The sequence below is a fragment of the Chiloscyllium plagiosum genome, chromosome 20, assembly GCF_004010195.1.
Source record: "Chiloscyllium plagiosum isolate BGI_BamShark_2017 chromosome 20, ASM401019v2, whole genome shotgun sequence".
In the NCBI taxonomy this organism is placed as follows: Eukaryota; Metazoa; Chordata; class Chondrichthyes; order Orectolobiformes; family Hemiscylliidae; genus Chiloscyllium; species Chiloscyllium plagiosum.
In genome coordinates, this window is record NC_057729.1 from 13,844,524 (window position 1) to 13,865,302 (window position 20,779).

Genomic DNA, 20,779 nt, shown 5'->3' on the forward strand with positions numbered 1-20,779 from the left:
GGAAATCAAAGTCCATGAGGAATTACTAAATTACCATTTAACCATTAACAGCTGTCATGGATTTTGCTTGATATAACATTTTGCAATGACTTGAGTCTGAATTTAATGGATGCAGCAGTATTCCTATCAACTAAGCTGCCTAGTGTCTGCTGTGCCAAAAGCTGTTTGCAACTCCAACACTGCCAATTCCTGACAGGACTGAAGGTTTTCAGGGAGTCTTTGAATGAAAAGAGCTTGCCTCTCAAAACTGCCGGACAATCAGTGAGTCAGCATATCTTGAGTCCCAGCAGCACAAAGAGAGCCATTGCTGAGACTGCAGAAATGCATCAATGACGAGAAACTGTCTCTGGAAGAGAAGTGAGTTTGGCAGGCTCACCGAGGCTGGTCAGGGGAATCCGAGCAAAGAAGGTTGGAGGCTTAGGTGGACATGGAGGATTCCTGCAGGGCCAACACCATACTTCCCCAACCCCTAATACCCAATCCACCATTAAGATGCCGGTAATAGGGGAATAATATCTTAAGTGGCCATTCATTTTCCACTTGAGTCCTAGTTGGCCTCGGGGTGAGAAGGCAGCATCCGAGGAGCAGGAGAATCGACGTTTCAGGCATAAGCACTTCTTCAGGGATGAGGCTGGTGTGCCAATCGGCATGAGATAAAAGGTGGGGGGGGATGAATGTAGATTTCTCCAGCTTCCTCATTCCCCTCACCCCACCTTATCTCAGTCCCAACCCCCGAATTCAGCACCGCCCTCTTGACCTGCAATCTTCTTCCCGACCTCTCCGCACCCACCCCCTCTCCGGCCTATCACCCTCACCCTCACCTCCTTCCACTTATCGTATTCCCAGCGGCCCTCCCCCCCTACCTTTTATCTCATACCGCTTAGCACACTAGCCTCATTCCTGAAGAAGGGCTTATGCCCGAAATGTCGAGTCTCCTGCTCCTCGGATGCCACCTGCTGCGCTTTTCCAGCACAACACTTTTCAACTCTGGTCTCCAGCATCTGCAGTCCTCACTTTCTCCTAGGGGTGAGAAGACCAATTCAAACGGTGGGAAGTGATGGCCTAGTGGTATTATCACTGTTTTTTTTAAATCCAGAGACCTATCTCATGTTCGGGGGACCCAGGTTTGAATCCTACCATGGCAGATGGTGGAATTTGAATGTGATAAAAATCTGAAATTAAGAGTCGAATGATAATCATGAATCCATTGCTGATTGTCAGGGAAAAACCCGTCTGGTTCACTAGTATCCTTTAGGGAAGGAAACTGCCATCGTTACCTGGTCTGGCCTACATGTGACTCCAGGCCCACAGCAATATGGTGGACTCTTAACTGCCCTCTGGGCAATTATGGATCGGCAAAAATCGCTGGCTGAGCCAGAGACACCCTCATCCTGTAAATGAATAAAAGGAAGTTAATTGGCGAGGATCTGGAAGGGAATAGTCTCTTATTCTCACACTTTCTTGCCTGATTCATGCTCATTCCCCAAAGCTCCAGGCTACTCTGAGGGGGGAAGCAAATTAAAGAGAGTCTACTCCTGAGATGCACCAGAGCAAAAAAAAATAAAGTTGTTTGGTTCAGGATCCTTTGAAAGGAAAAGCATTTAGTATAAATATTAACACAAGTTTGATGAGTCCATTTGTAAAGTACATGTTTGTTGCTTTGGAATTGGATCTGCCTCAGGTGGAGTTCACCTCTTGAATTGTTGAGTTGTACAATGAATGGTTCCTTATAGCAACTTGTTATACCCTTTGGCTGAATCTTGCTTGTAGTAATAACTGATCTTGCAATTTTTAATATAACAAATGTTTCTTTTTTAATCATAGGTCAATCTTATGCTTAATGGTAAACCAGTAATTTCTGCTTTTGCTGGGGACAAGGATGTGACTCGTGAAGCTGCCACTAATGGAGTCCTGCTCTATTTAGATAAAGAAGACAAAGCATACCTGAAACTGGAGAAAGGTAACCTGGTTGGCGGATGGCAATATTCAACATTTTCTGGTTTCTTGGTTTTCCCTCTGTAAATCCCAACAAAATATCTTTGAATCAACATGCATAATTTTCTTGATTATAAACTGATTGTCCTATGTGTTGGTTTTGAAGATCATTTAAAAAGTGTGGATCATTTGTCCCAAATATTAATCTGGACTATACTTGGTCGTATGATACAAATACTCTCAGTGGATGTGAATTGTCTGGTTTATTTGAACCGCTTTAAAGACTTCTGGAGGGAAAGAAAAGTTTACAACATCTTAGCTAATCTGCACAAATGAGAAAGGACATAAAGTGGAAAATCATAAATGAGAGGAAGACACCCTAACTGCAGTTGACGTTAAGATGGAACAGTTTGCCTGCAAAATTAGTGACAAAATGTCTGGACTGGATACATCTGTGTACATTCACAAATATGTTTTGCCTTTAAAAAGCCTGTCAATGAGGTTAGATGCATTTAATAATGGCTTAAATTAAAGTTGCATTATTAATACACCATTCAAAGGAGGAAAAAAAACCTGGTTTACCATAGTATAATGGTGGATTTGGGATATGTATGTAAGTTCATTACCATGCTTCATTTGCTTACATTGCCTTAAAATACATAGACTTATATGTACAATTCTGCTTTGTCATTATTTACCTTTAATATTTAAAACAAGGTGTTGCTTTAGGTTTGCAATGCACTTTACCTGAACACACTTTTCATTTTTAATGGAATAATTTTTCAATGAAATGAGCTTTCATGGGCTAATGGTGATGTTGTGCTGCCTTCAGGGTGCTGTATAATCAAAACTGATTTCATAACAATTTAGTTGGATGGCGACGTCATTCTGAAAACTAGCCCCAGCTGCTGGCATTGTTTCCGACACCTAACCCCATTTGTGGAACAGCGAACCACCAAACTAACACTTGGGAAAGTGTTCACTCTGTCTCAAACCTGTAATCATTTCACCTTTGCTTCAGTTCATAATCCATCTGCTATTAATAACTAGGCAATTGACCAAATTCTTATCAAAGCTACAAGAATGCTGTTAGATTCCATACATATTTTACTTGAAGTTTATTTTAATTTAATGTTATTATCTCTGTCTCACTGAGCTGAAATTTGTGGCATGGGTTTGGAATATAGACATTGACTATCTTAATAATGGAGTACCAACAGTTTCAAAGCTGACTTAGCCGGAGAGTTGAATTCAAAAATTTTGTTGAAACATCCACCTAACATTACTTCCAATCTGATCTGTTTCCAGCCAAATGAACATCAAGCAAAATATTGTAACTGAGATCAACATGTCTTACACAGTTTGCACCTCTAAATTTAACAGGAATGAGTTAATTGCTGTCTCACATCAAGTATAAGCCATACTTTACAATGTAACATTCCTGAACAATCAACCAAACTTTGATAAGAAAACTGCAACAATCAGTGTTGAAGTTCCGGGATATGAATATACTCATTAAAGTCTGTGCTGAAAATATATTAACTCAAATAATCTATTATTTATATTCTAAAATTGTGGTTGGAGTTAATACTTTCTTTTATAGAAGACATCCAGTTTGGGTGTATTATAGGAAAACCATTATGACAGCAGACCTATTGAAAACTCAGTTTATTAACCACTGGAATTGCAAACTTGAAGCTGAGGGAATAAAATTTAAAAAACTCTTGCCACATGCTGCTGGTTGATAAGGCTCATGAGAGAATTAGTTTCATTTTTGGAACTACTTTTGCCTTATTGAATAATAAACAAAATAACATTGCTCAAGGTGACATGTGTAATGGTTGCATCATAAAGTGACCTATGTGTCTATGAAGTAGCTTTACTTAAATATGACAGCCCTGACAATTTTCCACAGTTAAAGCATCATTTCCATACATTTGTGTAGAATTCCACTCTATTGTAGAAAAGAACTTAAAACAAATATTGTTTGGTGTGGTTAAAAAGTCAAGCCTTCCAAGTGTCCTCATGATTTAACAAAATGTGTACAAGTGACATTTTCTCATGGGTATTTAGTGTCTTACTTTGATAAGCCTCACTGTATTTGCAGGCATAGTTTCTATGAATAAAGGCTTTTTGATTCAAGTATATATGACAATGAACTAAATTGATTTTATGGAGTACAAGTTCATGTCAATAGAATTCCAATGTTCAGGAAGCAATCTTCCTGTGACTGAACATTTTTGGTGGTAGTCTGGAAAGCAGTGAAAATAAAATAATATAAAATGGTGTATATGATTTCGGACAGCACTCTAAATTATACATGTATTCAACTCATGATTCAGTTTCACAATCAACTTAATGACAAAGGATATTGTGGTCAAGCCATCCACTGAGATGTTTTTGATAGTTGCATTCGTGATTTAACATTTCCACAATTGGTCTTTGAGAGACCTGGCTCTCACAGAAAGTAAGAATAGAAATGGAAAGATAGTGGATTCTTTCGCTTTACTTTACCAATTTTTCCTCATGTCTTGACCAGAGTTGTTCATGCCCCATAGTTGTTGACTGACTTGTCATATAGTTATCCAATTCCTACTTTAAATTTGCAAATACAGCCCCTGTGACAGACTATGAAACTCTAAAGGTCAGCAGTTTTTTCCTAACCACTAGATGCTTGCGTGTCTGTTCAGGTCAATTGATAGTTCTGGAAAATGCATGGGGGCACCATGGATCTTTTGTTCTGGTCTCTAATGAAGTGACTTATCAAAGTGCCACCACTGTCACCCAAGTTGAGATTGACTAATTATTTCCTGGTCTCCATGGGCTAGGTCAAGAGAAAGAATGATTTCTCACTATTTTATTGTTTCCTCCTAATTTCTGATCCTGTTATTTATGGAAATAAATAGATTTGGTGAGGGGTGGTGAGGTGAAGGTAAGTTCAAACTTCAAGTGATATCATTCCCCATTTTAATAAGAATTTTTAAAAAGCATTACAAAAGAAGAGACATTCAGCATTTGTCTCACCTCTTTGCTGAGCTGTCTTTTAACTTAAAGCCTTGACAATATTATTACAGTGCCACCACTGTTGTGAGAAAATGCTACTTGTATATTCTGACAGTAATAGTGGTCTTTTAAGAAAATACATTGCTGTTTAAATTAGCCTGTGACTTTTCTGTAAATCAATATAGTTTGCTGTCACAAAGCTTACGGAAAGATTTGGAATAGTATAACAGCCAAACTCAGTGTGTGCCTGCGTGTGTAATATGCAGTACTGAAGAAATAGAGTTGATCAGATTGAATGGTAAATATTTTCAAGTTTGTATCCATTATTAGCAGATACACATCAATTATTGCTCAATTCAGGATAAAGTTCATTTAATAAAGGCAAATGAAAAGATTTCTTCCATGCTACTATCAACCAGACAAACTTATTCAATTCCATAACATGGCTAAGAACTCTTAACCAAACCTCTGTCTAATATTACACAGTAAGTGGCCCTACTTTGATTCTGATAGGGAACAGGGTTTTCGTTAAAGATTATTTAATATTCGTAATATAACTCAATCAATTATTCACTACACAATCCTACCAATTTGTCTAAAATTGTAGGGGTTTTCTATTTTTCTTCTCAAATTCTGAGAATCACACAAGACTGGAAATTATCAGAAGCCAATTTATTTCAATTCTACTTGATACAAGTCTGAGTTTAGAGACATTTGTGATGTTTGAAATAAATCTTCTTAAAATTAATCGTTACCACTATAGATCGATGCGGAGGTACTTGTGTGACAGAATATCTTCTCATGTTAGACCAACAATGCATTGATTGACATATATATATATATATTTAAAATAATACAAATAAATAATGGATAAGCTGCATCCATGCATATTTCTTTTTTAACTAACACACAAATTTCTATACAGAGCTATAGAGATATACAGGACGGAAACAGACCCTTAGGTCCAAATGTGTGTCTGTATATATGGTATATTGCTGTTCTTATTCCCCAGTCTTTCTTCTATAATCCTTTTATCATCTCTTTCTAACTCCTCCTACCTGAGCTATTTCCCTTTTGGCATGTTTCTCTGTTTTGGTATTGTCCCATTCTTACCTAAAGTACATGTAGGGATAGTTGGCCTTATAAATCAACATGATAGGTAGGACCTGTAGATGGTTTGCAACTGTGCAATGTGTTCAAAGCACACAAAAATTTAGATGGAAATACAAATTCTCAATGCTTTGTTTTAAAGAAACTACATCATCAAATTCTCACAGTTGACTCACTTTGACTGCCAACTGAATCACCATTATCCAGTAGCCCAGGATGTCAGATACATTACTTATGCTGTCCCCTTTTTAAACAACAAACATGTTGTCAATTTTTCCACTCTTCCTGAATATGCAGTCCCATTACTGAGGGAGCAGGTAGAGATCCATGGGAGTTAATTAACTTTCAGTACCGTATTCAATGAGTAATTTAGCCGATTGCTTTTTGGAAGACTATTTGACCATCAGAGGCCAAACCATTCTTATCCTTAGCCAACATCAGCATGTGTGAAGTTGCTGTAAAATAAGAATTTGCTATGCTAACCTCGGAAGCAATGAGGCCCTTTGGCACACAATTTTGTCTTTCAAGCATGCAAGTTATATAAAACATCTTACCCCCAATAAAATTTTGAATAGACCAACATGTTTGTGGCTCATGGTATCTTTGTGGGAGATGGCTCTGATGATGCCTGTCCTCCAGTTCCTTTGGAGCTGTGGTATTCATATTGTGTAGCTCTCAGAGATATTCTTACAAAGGATTCTAATAAGTAATATGTCTGTGTGCGGGTCGTACTTGAAAACAGTACTGAAATATTCATAGAATATGACATTTGGAATTTGAAAAAAACAAATTATCTCTGTTTCTTTTTGGATCTATAAAAAATTCAATTACGTTTTCAATAATGTGTCTAAAAAAGATAGATAACATTTTCTGTCCATATCTGTTTAGGTGGAGATAACTGTGGAACTGTTGAAACTTGTTAAAGGATCCTTCTAATGAACAGTCTCCTGAGAACATTTTTAATCCTTTTGGGCTGTCTTTCACTCCAAGCCAAGTGCAGAACTTAATCAGAATTGAGAATACAGCTTGATTTGTATTCTTTACCACCATTGTTGCCTTGTCCTTTTGTGTAATCATACCCTATCTAAAGTAAAAAGAATATGGACTGAATTTAGTGACTACAGTGGTGACCCTGAAACCCAGTATGGCCATCTCCAGAAGCTCTGACACGTTACTAGGCAGTTCAGGCTTCTGTTTCTCTAAGTGTACAAATCCCACTTTTAAGAACGACTAGCATTCAGAGAACTGGCACCTCTTACAGCTCCAGCAACTAAGACCAATGGCCATTATTAACATTGCAGCGATCTGGAAACACCAACAAGAGAGCAGACCCTAGAATGGAGATAAGAGTATTGCACTTGTTGGGGCCAGTCAGGCAGGTCATGATAGGAGGTGCAGTGTGGGTCTTTGTTGAAGGAAAAGGAGTTGTGCTGTCTGACAGGGTGGTTCCTTGCTGCTAGTGTCCATGCATGGACCCCAGCATATGTGATCAGGACTGCCCACCCGCTGATCCTACAGGGATGCTGCCAGTCTTCCCATGTGGCTTAACTCCCATTCTCAACCAACCCCTTCCAAACATTGACAGAGTATAAGCAATGATGAGATGAGGCCTTTAAGTGGGTTCATTTTGCCACTTAAGCCCTCAGTTGGTCTCTGTGTGGAAAGATCCTTTACAGCTTTTGGTAACCCTGAGTGCATTGCAAGGTATTAGGAAGGTGATAGATATTCCGTTTCATGCCTTCCCTTCTGCCCTGAGTCCCCGTTCCCAGTCTGCTGCAAGCAAGGAGATGAAATTCCTTCCAGCATGTGGAAGCAGGGCCATTGTTGTTAAAAATGCCAGTAAATGGCTTTTTTAATCAACAATCCCATCTCCATGTTGACTAGAGATCCATGGTTGAAATCATGACAATCCTTGGAAATCTCTGAAGTTGCAAATCACAAAAGAAAGAGGCATTGAGTGTTGGAACTTAAAGGTATTCACACATCAAGTTATTTGAATTCTATTTCTGAATGCCATCATTCAATTTGAATTTAGAAATGCTGAGCAGAGACCTACTCAAATGGTAGGAAATTGCCCTTACAGTTTACGCCTTCAAAGCAATAAAGGTTCATTTTCATAGCGGGAAGAGGCATAGACCATACTTCCTAATCTGATTCTTCAGCTTTGAATGGATATAGTACTAGGACAGCCTTTAAAATGGTGAAGAAAGCAAATTAATGCTGCCTTAAAAGAAAGAAGGGAAAAGGAAGTCAAAATCATTTGCCTTTGAATATGCAAAGAGAGATATGAAACCAGTATTTGGTAATTTGGATGATATTTACAAAGTGTGAAAAGGTTCATGTGAATCCTAGACTTCAGCATGAACCCATTCCATTGAGTATTTAACTTCTGTGTTGTATAATTTACCTCCTACCATATTATTAAGGTATCTGTTTGGCTGCTTGCAGCTTGCTGAGAAAAGTTAGAGAACAGTTTAGACATCTTGCCTATAGCATTGGACACACTCCAAGGACAGGCTGCCAATATCTTGACTATCAAGTTCCCAGAAAATCACTGCCCTCTTCTCCAACTCCGCTGAAGTTGGCTCAGAATTCTTAGGTATGACAAGAAATTGTTGACATGAAACGTGCTGTTGAATGAAACTATCTTCAAAAAAAATGTTCTTTAGCATCATCCTTCCCCTTAATGAGAAATTGGAATAAAAAAAGAAAAGTAATTGCTTATTTATGGTTGATGTAGAAATAAAAGATTGGACAGAATGGGGGAGGTCCTCTGTGATTACATTTTGATGCATGAGGTTAATGTATGCTGCCTGCCTGCCCATATTTCTGAGTTAAACTGCGAATCCATTTCTTTTCATTTTGCTTTACATTACTTTTATTAAATATGAATAAAGATTGGGCTCATTTAATAAGCAGGTATTTTTCCTTAAATGTCTTGACTTGTTTCTGCCTAAAGGCTTGACAATGCCTAGCCAAACAGATTGCTAATTTTAAAAATATTTTCTTTGTTGTTTCAGACAGTTTGTTTTCATATTATTGTAATAATTTACTAAATGCTGATGGCAACTTCACACTGTTTTGCCGTCCAATTTGAATAAGTTTTGGTCAATAGAAATACCTGCAAAGAAGTTAAATATCAAATATTAAGTGTACTAAAAGTGGTGCACAGAAGAACTGTTTGCATAAATAAAACTTGAATTCTCTTGTGTATAGAAGGCTGATGGATGGTTTAATCTTATTGTTCAAGATGATTAAAGGAGTTGGATAAGTAAAGGGAAATTATTTTGCTTAGTGGGGAATTCTGAATGAGAGGGCAGAAATCTTAATAATAGTGGTAGATCATTGATTGCGTTCACAATACTAAGTCACAAAGGGGAGGTGGAAACCTGAAACGTTTGTCAAACAGCAATTAAGATCAAATTTATTGGGAATTTCAAAAGTAAAATTGATAAATGTTTTAAACAATTTTAGCAAAAGTGAAAGGTTTATGGTACCAAAATGGCTGGATACAGTTAAGGTAGAAATTGCCCATGGTTTATGGTAATTAAATGACGCAACAGGATTGAGAGGCTATACAGCCTACTTTGTTCCAATTGTGGAAGTGGAGCTTCAACAATGTAGGAACTTATACTTAATTACACTTCTATGAAGCATTCTAGGATAATGTTGTGGGAATACTTTCAGCATTGTGACTTCTATCTACTGCCTTTAGCAGCTTAACATAAAACTATTAATGTATCTATTTAAGTTTTGAAAAGCCTTTGGTTGAAAATGACAGTTCCACATCAGTGTCATCAGTAAGATTGGCAAACTGCATTGGGTTGTGTTTCTTGTTATGTATAAACCTATTAACCTTGGGTGCAAAGTGTTAAACCCACCCAAAAATCATGTGAAATTATTGTTATCTTCCTGTTGCAAGTCCAAATGATGAATACCTTCTGACTTACCATTACTTGCATAACAGTCCAAAGATCTCGGTCAAGTGTGATAACACTTAGAATGAAAAGTAGTTCCAGTCTAATTGCTACTCAGGTCTGACACAAACCCATTAACAGTTTCACCAGCTCAGTGCAAGAAAGCAATTCCCTGGCAGATGCTCTATTGCTTTTGTTTTAACAATGATCTACTGAAATGAAAAAATGGATCAGGTATAAAAGAGAGCTTTAAATTGCAAGCTTGTCTCTGTTTTTAATCTGTCACTTGATCGGTCTATCTCAAGCTTCCTACAATGTCAATACTTCTTTGTTTAAAGTGATATAGCCTTTGTCCATCCTTTGGGTTAATAATGGAGCATAGTCTGGAGTTCAGCATGGCAGTTAGTATCTGCATCAGAACAGCCTAATTTGATTTTACCAGTACAAAAATGTATCCTCCAAGCTTAAAGCTGAGAACCATGTTAAAAATCTCTGAAATATAACTCATTTCCAGGTGATAATTTTTTCCTTTGGTTTGCCAGAATGTTTAACCCTGCTGAGTGCTGTTAAGTGCTAACCACTTTGTACCACTTGCCAAACTCAAAAATCAAACTAATCTTAATGGTCATTAAATGATCTTGCCAACACCAACCCCTGACCGTTTGTTTTAACCTGGCTACAATGTACAATTATGACAGATAAAACTGCACCTCTCTGTTTAAACATCAATACTGTCAACAGCTGCCATTCCAATGCTATTACTTATTCAAAGTTGTTACCACTGTTCAATTATAATCACAAGATAAGTAAATGAAATGTCTGACATGACAGATGGAGAATTTCTCCAAATCAGATGTGTTTATCTATGAAATAAGTGGAGGTTAATGTGCCAGTTCTTCCTTAAGTGTGTAAGACCTGTAATTTACAATCACCACAGGTGTGAGTGACTTCAGATCTTTATTCTGCATGAAAGAATGCTGTTATGTATGATCATTGGTATGGCATTTTTGATACACTTTTTAAAGACGTTTTGCAATGCAACACGTAAAAGATATTATTAAAGGATAATTCACTGCAATTGTTACTTTAAAAATAATTGTGCTTAAATTTTAAATGTTAAAAGTATTTGCTAAGAATGTGCGGCAGATGGGAATGTGGATTGAGACCAATTTAAAAAATATATCATTTCAAACTTTTAATAGAGATTAGAATGCTGAGACCTTCTTTGTTACTGTCCTGAATTTGAATCTAATTCTTGAAATGATGTGGTTCTCAGTCCTTGTTTCACTTTTCACAGCAGTGAAGCATCACATCTATTCACAGTGAAAATGTACCATTATCATTTGAGAATTGTACAATATATATCAACTGCAATGTTAGTTTTATAAGTCTTCTGATACTCATGGTGTATCCTAATTTGTCTGTTTATTACATATCCGGTGCATAATGTTTTTTAGCTTGCTTAACAGTAAATAAAAATATATATGGTTAAAGATGGATTGGTCTCGTAATATTTAACTGTTGGCAATCTCAGTGACTAAAGTGTGCAAAATTGATACAAGAATTTGATTATTAAATTCTTTATGTTTAGATCAGAATGCTGATTATATTGAGAAACATTGTGCTCCTGCTTCAATTTAAAGGTAATGTTTCATGATACAAAATCTTCCCCTAATCTATAAAAATAAAATTATGGAATAATTCTTGAAACAGTTCTGGATGAACAGGAAAATGTTTCTCAAGTATGGGATGGCTTACCAATGCATCAGATTTGCCAAGTTGACAGCACTCTTGCTTTAAATCAGCAGGTACATGTTCCAGGCCCAGCACGAAGCTCAGCACATAATTTAGGTTCAGCGTTTCCATGTAGGACTCAGGGTAATGCTACTTCTCAAAGGTGTCATCTTACAAATAAGTTTTTAAATTGAAGATGTACCTCCCTGTGAAGGTGGATGTAAAAATTTTTGTTCGCTTTGAAGGAGACAAAGAAACTCCGAGTGCCCTGTCCAACAATTGTCTATCATTGAACACCAAAAACAGTTCAAATTTTGATTGATTTGGTGCCTGTGGGATCTGTTGATATCATCAGATTCATTGGTTGTAGCACTGAACAAGCGGAGAGAGTGAACGTCAGTAAATAAGTACATTATTTTTTCCTTTGCAGGTGCACAATTGAGTAGTGGCAACAATTTGTTTGCACCAGTGGAGTTATGTGCCAGCAGGCGTTTTGTTTCATTGGTGCAGAATGGATTTGTTCAAAATAACATAAATCTATCCAAATCAAGTTTTAAAGCCATGCTTCAATTATTTAAATACAAAGCATAATCAATGATACAGTTACAAAGTCATACTTTTAAAAATACATTATCAACACTTTGATTGTGAATGTAGATTTTGTTGTTTATCTGTTGTGGTTCTTTTATATAGATCACACCCTTGCATTTGATTGATACACGTTTATTGCTTTCTGCAATTTCTTTCACTAGTTTTAGTGCATGATACATTATCACACTTTTTGCAGATGGATCATGTTTAATTCTCTCCAATGTTTATAACTTAAATGCCACTGCATATGTTCCCATTATGGCACCGATATTTGTTTTTAATTATGATAATTAGAATGTGCGAGGCTTTTGTTTGTGTTAAACTCTACATTATTTTAGTGTAAATCACAAAATATTTGGAGACTAGCATCCTCCATCTGGCCAATTGGGGAATTCATGTTATTGCTTGATTTGCCTGAAATAACTCCAGATTATGTATAATGGTAACATATCATTTTGGTGGCACATTATGAGTTTGTATTAAGAGATGAACTGGAAAAGCACACACAATAAAAGTGAAATGTTCACTAAGATCTCATAAAATTAGCAAGCAAAAGCTATATTCCATCTGTATATTGAAGAACAACAGAAATACCTCAAATGGCCAGATGGAAGATGTAGCTTTTCATAGCTAATTTAGTGAGATATTTCTGAATACATTTTTTAACTTTAAGTGAATACAAATAAATGCTAGCAATAATCTTGGTACAATGGCCTGTTACATCCTGAAATCAAGTGATCATAATGCACTAAAAGGTTCATTTTCTAGCAGAGTCTATTCATGAGGAGTAAGATAAAATGACCTTTCTCCAGTTGGAAATATAATTTTCCAAACTAATCATGCTTTACTGTAAAACAGGGACATTTAAAACTGATACCAATCTCAACATTCTTAAAAGAATTGTTCTGGTGATTGAGAAAAATACCAGGGTTAAAAGCTGCAGGGAGGGCGAAATGAGTTCACAGTGGATCAGAAAAGCTGGACTTCCATTGCAGAGAGAGCAGCTTTAACCCTATCTTACCAAGTTAAAAAGATAAGTAAACTTTGAGCTAAACCAAATTTAAGGAACACTTTATTTATTTATTTATGAAATGAATTGCAATCTAGAAAGTGAGTCATTGTTTTTGAATTGTTTAGATGATGGAACAATATTATTGAATATAAAGATGCATAGACCTGGAACAAAAACTGGAGGAGAAGAAAATACTTTGTGTGTGTCCATCTGGATCAAAAATCAAGATTACCTGGCAAGCCAGATGGCGCTGTCTCCCTATGTGTGCTCTTATTGACACCATATATTTGAATAAAGATAGTCAGGATAGCTATAACTTGGATGATCTGGCGCAAATAAAGGAATAGTGTTACTAAAATGCTTAAAAATGCTGAATGACTTTATTTGGGAACCAGGACCTTGATCTGACCTCTTTTCCAGAATTAGTGATTTCCACCAATCAGCTATGCTAGTGTTAGTATCTCACTATATGATGTTGTTTGAATCATGTACAGGATAACAACTGAGTAACTTTGTAGTATGCAATTCTCTTCAGAAAACCTGGTGATATCTTGTGTATATTTGTGCAAAAGATGTTAATGTCAAGAAATAGTTCAGGTAGAGGAGTGTGTTATTGTGGATGATGAGAATTACTGTCAAGGTTGAGGATGTCCATAGTTTTTATAAAGTGAAAGAAGCTTTTATGTCAGTAAAGGATTGATACAGTTGCCAAAGAAATGTGTAGACAGGATTTGTTTTCATTTACCTTGCAATGTTGCTGAAAGCTGCCTGAATGTTCTTATATCTTGTGGTTCTATTCCCCACATCTGAAAGTCGAGTTCAAGACAGACTGGTTGAGAAGAAGGCACAACCAAGAACTGATTGCAGAATTAGACAAATTTAGAACTCCACTTATTGCATATTCATGCTAAATGCAATTATACATGGTAGTCTGGTATAGCCAGGCTCAAACAGCCCAAACTACCTCAGATGGCAAGTCCTCATCCATCGTCCTTTCCACCGTATGAGGAAAGCCAGGCTCAAATTTTAATAATTGTGAAGACACCAAATCATGAACTATATCTACGTTCAATCTAACTAACTCTGCCCAGACTGTGCTATTTATATTGAATGGAGAGTACATCCATGACTTCATTGCAAGATGTCTCCAGATTCCTAAAACCCTTACAGAGCAGCTATTAAAACCAGTGAAGATATTTTTGCAGTTTTATGGAGACATGATTTGCCTGTAAGAGCTAGTGTAAAGAAGAGTGAAAAACATACATAATATAACAACCCAAATGACCTAACTTAGATCTGCATGCAAACAAAAGAGTGATTTGTTACCTTTCCATGCAACACCATATTGTTTAGTTAACCATGGCAACATGTCAAAAAAGTCTAAATTGGGGTGACGTCAAAACTGGAGAGCCTGAGGTCGCCCATTTGAAATTTGGTCAATATGCTCTGCTCAACCTGATCAACTCAAAGAAATCTGAATTGGAACAAGGGCCAGTATAAATCTGAAGCTGCTCTGGTCACACGGCCCAAATTGTATGGGATTAAACATGTGCGACAAGAACATCTGATTTACATACTTGTCCACATACTGGAACTGTAGTACTGGATTTGCAAATCAGCAGAAATTAATGAAAAATGTGATAATGCTTGATCATTTTCACACATAATGGTTCAAGCATTGAAAATAAATAGAAATGAAGAAAACTTCAAATCAATTTGAATATTGATTAGTTGTAGCTGAGTCTGAAAATAGGGCTTATAACTTTTCTGGGGCAACCTATTTTAAACTGAATATTACATTCATAATTAATTAGCTGGTAGGTCCTTAAAGGTTTCCTTATAAAAGTATTAGACAATAAACTGGTATAAAATTTATTTGATTGATCAGATCATATCTAGATTTTGTATATGCAGATTAGACAATAGACAATAGGTGCAGGAGTAGGCCATTCTGCCCTTCGAGCCTGCACCACCATTCAATATGATCATGGCTGATCATCCTTAATCAGTATCCTGTTCCTGCCTTATCTCCATAACCCTTGATTCCACAATCCTTGAGACCTCTATCCAACTCTTTCTTAAATGAATCCAGAGACTGGGCCTCCACCGCCCTCTGGGACAGAGCATTCCACATAACCACCACTCTCTGGGTGAAGAAGTTTCTCCTCATCTCTGTCCTAAATGGTCTACCCCGTATTTTTAAGCTGTGTCCTCTGGCTCCACTCACCCATCAGCGGAAACATGTTTCCTGCCTCCAGAGTTCCAATCCTTTAATAATCTTATATGTCTCAATCATATCCTCTCTCAGTCTTCTAACTCAAGGGTATACAAGCCCAGTCGCCCAGTCTTTCAGTGTAAGGCAATCCCGCATTCCAGAAATTGACCTCGTGAACCTACACTGCACTCCCTCAATAGCCAGAATGTCTTTCCTCAAATTTGGAGACCAGAACTGCACACATTATTCCAGGTGTAGTCTCACCAGGGCCATGTACAGCTGCAGAAGAACCTCTTTGCTTCTATACTCAATCCCTCTTGTTATGAAGGCCAGCATGCTATTAGCCTTCTTCACTACCTGCTGCACCTGCATGCTTACCTTCATTGACTGGTGTACAAGAACACACAGATCTCTCTGTACTGCCCCTTTACCTAAATTGATTCCATGAGGTAAAACACTTTGTTATATTTATCAGCTTTTTATATGTGTCACTTTCCCCTTTCCGAACCTGTCATACCCATTATAATTATGTTTGCCTTGAAAACTATCTTTGTTTGGGTGAAGCTGTTTCTTCTCAGTTCCATCCAACTTTTTAAATGAAGTAGGACAATTGGAGAAAAGATGGTAACAGATGTATTTAGATACCACATCCTCAATGGTCAAGGGATGGTCTATTTTCAGAATTGCAGTGATTTAAGAATTGCGCAGCAGTGAGAATGGGAGCATCAGACATAATCGTTGTCAACTGAATATTGTTAGTATAACTAAAATAAACTATAGAAATACTGAAGAAGGACTTATGCCCGATAAGTCGATTCTCCTGCTCCTTGGGTGCTGCTTGGCCTGCTGTGTTTTTCCGGCACCACATTTTTCAACTCTGGTCTCCAGCATCTGCAGTCCTCACTTTCTCCTATAGAAATACTTCCTCAGAATAGACAATGGATAATAGACAATAAGTGCAGCTGTAGGCCAGTCTGCCCTTCGAGCCAGCACCACCATTCATTATGATCATGGCTGATCATCCTCAATCAGTATCCTGACCCTGCCTTATCCCCGTAACCCTTGATTCCACTATCCTTAAGAATGGTTTCAATGTTTCATTTTTAAAAATGTTTGATAAGTAATTAAGAATTCAGCTGGAAGGTTATTCTTTATTTCCTCATCAATTTAGCAATGTTTAATTTAAAATCCAATATTAAATTTCCTATTATGTTGTAATTCTTCAATTTTCATATATTCTATTCAATTGAAGATAGTATGGAAAAGTTGCATGATTATATATGGAATCATTTTTAATACTAATTCACCAGAATAATGGTATCATTGAAGTATTATTTTTTCTTCCAATTGCTCAGACCTACTTAGTCAAAATAATTAGCTGAGGTATGTTTCAGGTAATTATCTTGAATATCAATGTAAATATTGTAATTCTTAATTACATTTAACATAAATTCAAAGTCATCAAATTACGTACAGATATCTGCTTAGGTCAAAAGCCAGGCTGGCAAGGTATACCAGGTGACCAATTCTGCCCTCTTGGCATTTTACTATTTTCAAGTTACAATTCCTTATTTGCCTAAGTCTTAAATTGGAATGGATATCCGGATAGCAAAGAACATTAACAATTGTGTTCTTTGCAACCATTGAAGTTTACTTAATCGTTTGGTTGCCCTTTGCTGAGATATTGTATCATCGTTAGCCGCAGGTGAGGTGCCAGAAGACTCAAGGTTGGCTAATGTGTTGCCACTATTTAAGAAAGATAGTAAGGAAAAACCAGGGAACTATAGACCGGTGAGCCTGACACTGATGGTGGGCATATCGTTAGAGTGAATTCTGAGGGACAGGATTTACATATATTTGGAAAGGCAAGGACTGATTAGGAATATTCAGCATGGCTTTGTGCATGGGAAATCATGTCTCATTAACTTGATTGAGTTTTTTTTGAAGAAGTAATGCAGAAGGTTGATGAGGGTAGAGCAGTTAACACAGTCTATATGGACTTCAGTAAGGTGTTTGATAAAATTCCTCATGGGAGACTGGTTAGCAATGTTAGATACAGGGAGAACTATCCATTTGGATACAGAACTGGCTCAAAGATAGAAGATAGAGGGTGGTGGTGGAAGGTTGCTTTTCAGACTGGTGGCCTGTGACCATTCATATGCCACAAGAATTGGTGCTGGGTCCATTGCTTTTCAACATTTATGTAAATTATTTGCATGTGAACATAGTAAGTTTGCAGATGACACCAAAATTAGAGGTGTAATGGACAGTGAAGAAAGTTATCTCAGAGTACAACAGGATCTTGTTCAGATGGACCAATGGGTAAAGGAATGGCAGACAGAGTTTAATTTAGATAAATTTGAGGTGATGCATTTTGGAAAAGCAAAACTGGGCAGGAGTTATACACTTAGCAGTAAGGTCTTGGAGAGTGTTGCTGGACAAAGAGACCTTGGCATGAAGGTACATATTTCCTTGAAAGTGGACTTGCAAATAGATAAAATAGTGAATAAGGCATTTGGTATGCTTACCTATATTACAGACCATTGAGTACAGAAGTTGGGAGGTCATGTTGCGGCTGTTTGGGACATTGGTTAGACCACTTTTGGAATACTGTGTGCAATTCTGGTCTCCTTCCTATTGGAAGGATGTTGTGAAACCTGAAAGGATTCGGAAAAGATTTACAAGGATGTTGCCAGGGTTGGAAGATTTGAGCTGTAGGGAGAGGTTGAATACACTGGGGCTTTTTCCCTGGAGCATGGGAGGCTGAGGGGTGACATTATAGATGCTTATAAAGTCATGAGGGACTTGGTAGGGTAAATAGACAAGGTCTTTTCCCTGTAGTGTGGGAGTCCAAAACTCGAAGGCATAAATTTAAGGTGAAAAGGGAAAGATTTAAAGGGACCTGAGGGGCAACTTTTTCACACAGAGGGTGATGTGTGTTTGGAATGAGCTGCCAATGGAAGTGGTGAAGGCTGGTACAATGACAACATTTAAAAGGCATCTGGAGGGGTACATGAGGATTAAGAGGGATATGGGCCAAATTCTGGCAAATGGGGCTAGATTAAGTTAGGATATCTGGTCGGCATGTGCGAGTTGGATGGAAGAGTCTGTTTCTGTGCTGTACATCTCTAAGACACTGATTAATCAGTCTGAGCTGATTCTAAAGATGGGAGTTTTCCCTTTCCTAGAAGTGGTGGGCAAGGTGATGGTTAGATAAATAAGTGGCATCTGGCAGATAACTTTCCTCTTTCTGCAACCTGCACAATTAAGTTCTGAGTAGGAAGGTCCCTGATTGACCTTCCCAAACTGCCACCAATTAAGGCCCTTAAGTCGTCAGATAATGCCCAGCCTAATTACCTACCTTTGTGGTATGTGACAACAGTGCTGCCTTCTGATTTGAGGAAACTAGGCAGCCAACTGGTTGTGGTGGAGGTTCAGTACATCCCAGACCAAGGCCCTTCACACAAACCTGTAAATGCACACAATATGGCCTGAAGATTAAGTGTTTAGGAACAATAGATAGTTAAATGTACATTAGTAATTGTGAGGTAGCTTATTACATTTAATAAGAATGAGTGGTTATGATTCTTACGATGTATTGGCTAAATGTGCAGAAAAGCTATCCAACCTGTGAGAGTGAAGAGCATTTCACTGATCCTAGAGGACCAATAATGGTTGGCACAGATAGTGATCACAGCATTCTGCTCTCCAGCCAAAGTGTTCAGAAATTTCATCTTCCTCACTCTTCCATGCTCTTCTCCCACCTGAAAAAGTCATCTACCTGTTAAGGATTGCCTCCATACCTCAAGCATCTCTTTATATATTTTACTTCCAGAGCCTGGTAGCTTCCCTCTGTCAATTTCTTTCTCAGACTGGATTAACCAATGAAGATGAGCCAGTTAAGATGTCAAGTGGTTTCCTCCCATCTTGTTCATCACATTAATTCATGGTCACCTTTTAGTTCACCTCCTATCGAGGATCTTTTTTTTTCTGGGCCTTACTTGTTACTCGTATAGATAAAAGAACAACACACTGTCCTACTGAGCTGGCAATGGCAACACATAGAAGTCTGAAAAAGGCACCTGGACATTTCTTGGAAATGGTTGTGTTTTTCCAGTGAGAAAATAAAATTATTTTTCTACCTAAATGGCTTTGTGCTATGCCTACTCATTTTGCAGGAATTCTATATTTATTCACAGATGGATCATTGAATAAAGTTTCCTTTTTTTTCAGTCTAACTCATTCCCATGGTAGATCTGAATCTTTGCTCTTTGATACATCTAACCCCTCTCCTGCAATATGACCCATCTCTCCCCTATGGTAAATCCTTGGACTGTCCCCACTGATTACCAATCCAACACTGATCCACTCACAGAAGCTTAAAACTTAGGAGTATCCTGTTTAAAACTGAGTAGGGGATGTTGTTTTTTGAGTTGATAGGTTATTAGTCTGTGGAATTTTTAGCAGAGCGCAGTGGAGGCTGGATCATTGAAAATATTCAAGGCTGAGTTATGTAATAACTAACTTAGCTTTGGTATTATATACACAAGACGTGAACAACTTGATACTGAAAGATTCAGCACAGATTTATGAATATTCCTAATATATGCAATTATTACAGTTGCAGGCATTTCAGTGTCTGGACTAATATTAAGCTATTTGGTTACAAAGAGTAACATGTTTTCAGCAATGTATCATGCTTCCAATGGTCCTCATTACGATGGAGTCTGAGACCATTATATACCAGGTCAAATGCTATGATACAGCATTTCAGCAAGGAAACAGAATTCTTCAAATAATTCTGACCTTTCCAATATTTCAGCTGGACTCACAGAAAGCTTAACATTCACATTTCCATTGTTAATCTAACCCTTACCATTCCCTGCACCCTTCTGTATGGAGTATTGCACTATTTAGATCTGTAGCATACAGAAACTGTCAATTCAGAAAGTCTTGGATATGAAATGATCATGAGCAAGGCTAATGAATGATGGAATACTGTTTGTCTACCGCAGCCACTGTGAACTTCGGTCCATTGTATCAGAAATAATAATCAAAATAGATGATACAAACGACATGTTAAAAGGACGGCAAGAATTCCTAACGTTTGAACAGTTCCAGCTGTAAACTGGAAGCCTAAAACAGAACAGGATAGTGTTCGAATGAAGGTGGGTGAATTATGAACCAGCTGCAGATGTTGCTGAGAAAGCAAAGGATTTGAGGGTCACTGCATTCTTTAATGTGATAAATGAGAAAATTGCT

General features: G+C 37.4%; 1 protein-coding gene across 1 annotated transcript in view; it reads left to right on the forward strand.

Annotated features, from left to right (window-relative positions):
* Window positions 1–11,447, forward strand: part of cbln4 (cerebellin 4 precursor) — a 148,805-nt gene extending 137,358 nt beyond the window's left edge. The window contains exon 3 of the mRNA XM_043710210.1: window positions 1,825–11,447. Within this exon, the coding sequence (XP_043566145.1) occupies window positions 1,825–2,022 (198 nt within the window). The 3' untranslated portion in view covers window positions 2,023–11,447. The remainder of the gene's footprint in view (window positions 1–1,824) is intronic.
* The last annotated feature ends 9,332 nt before the right edge of the window (window positions 11,448–20,779 follow it).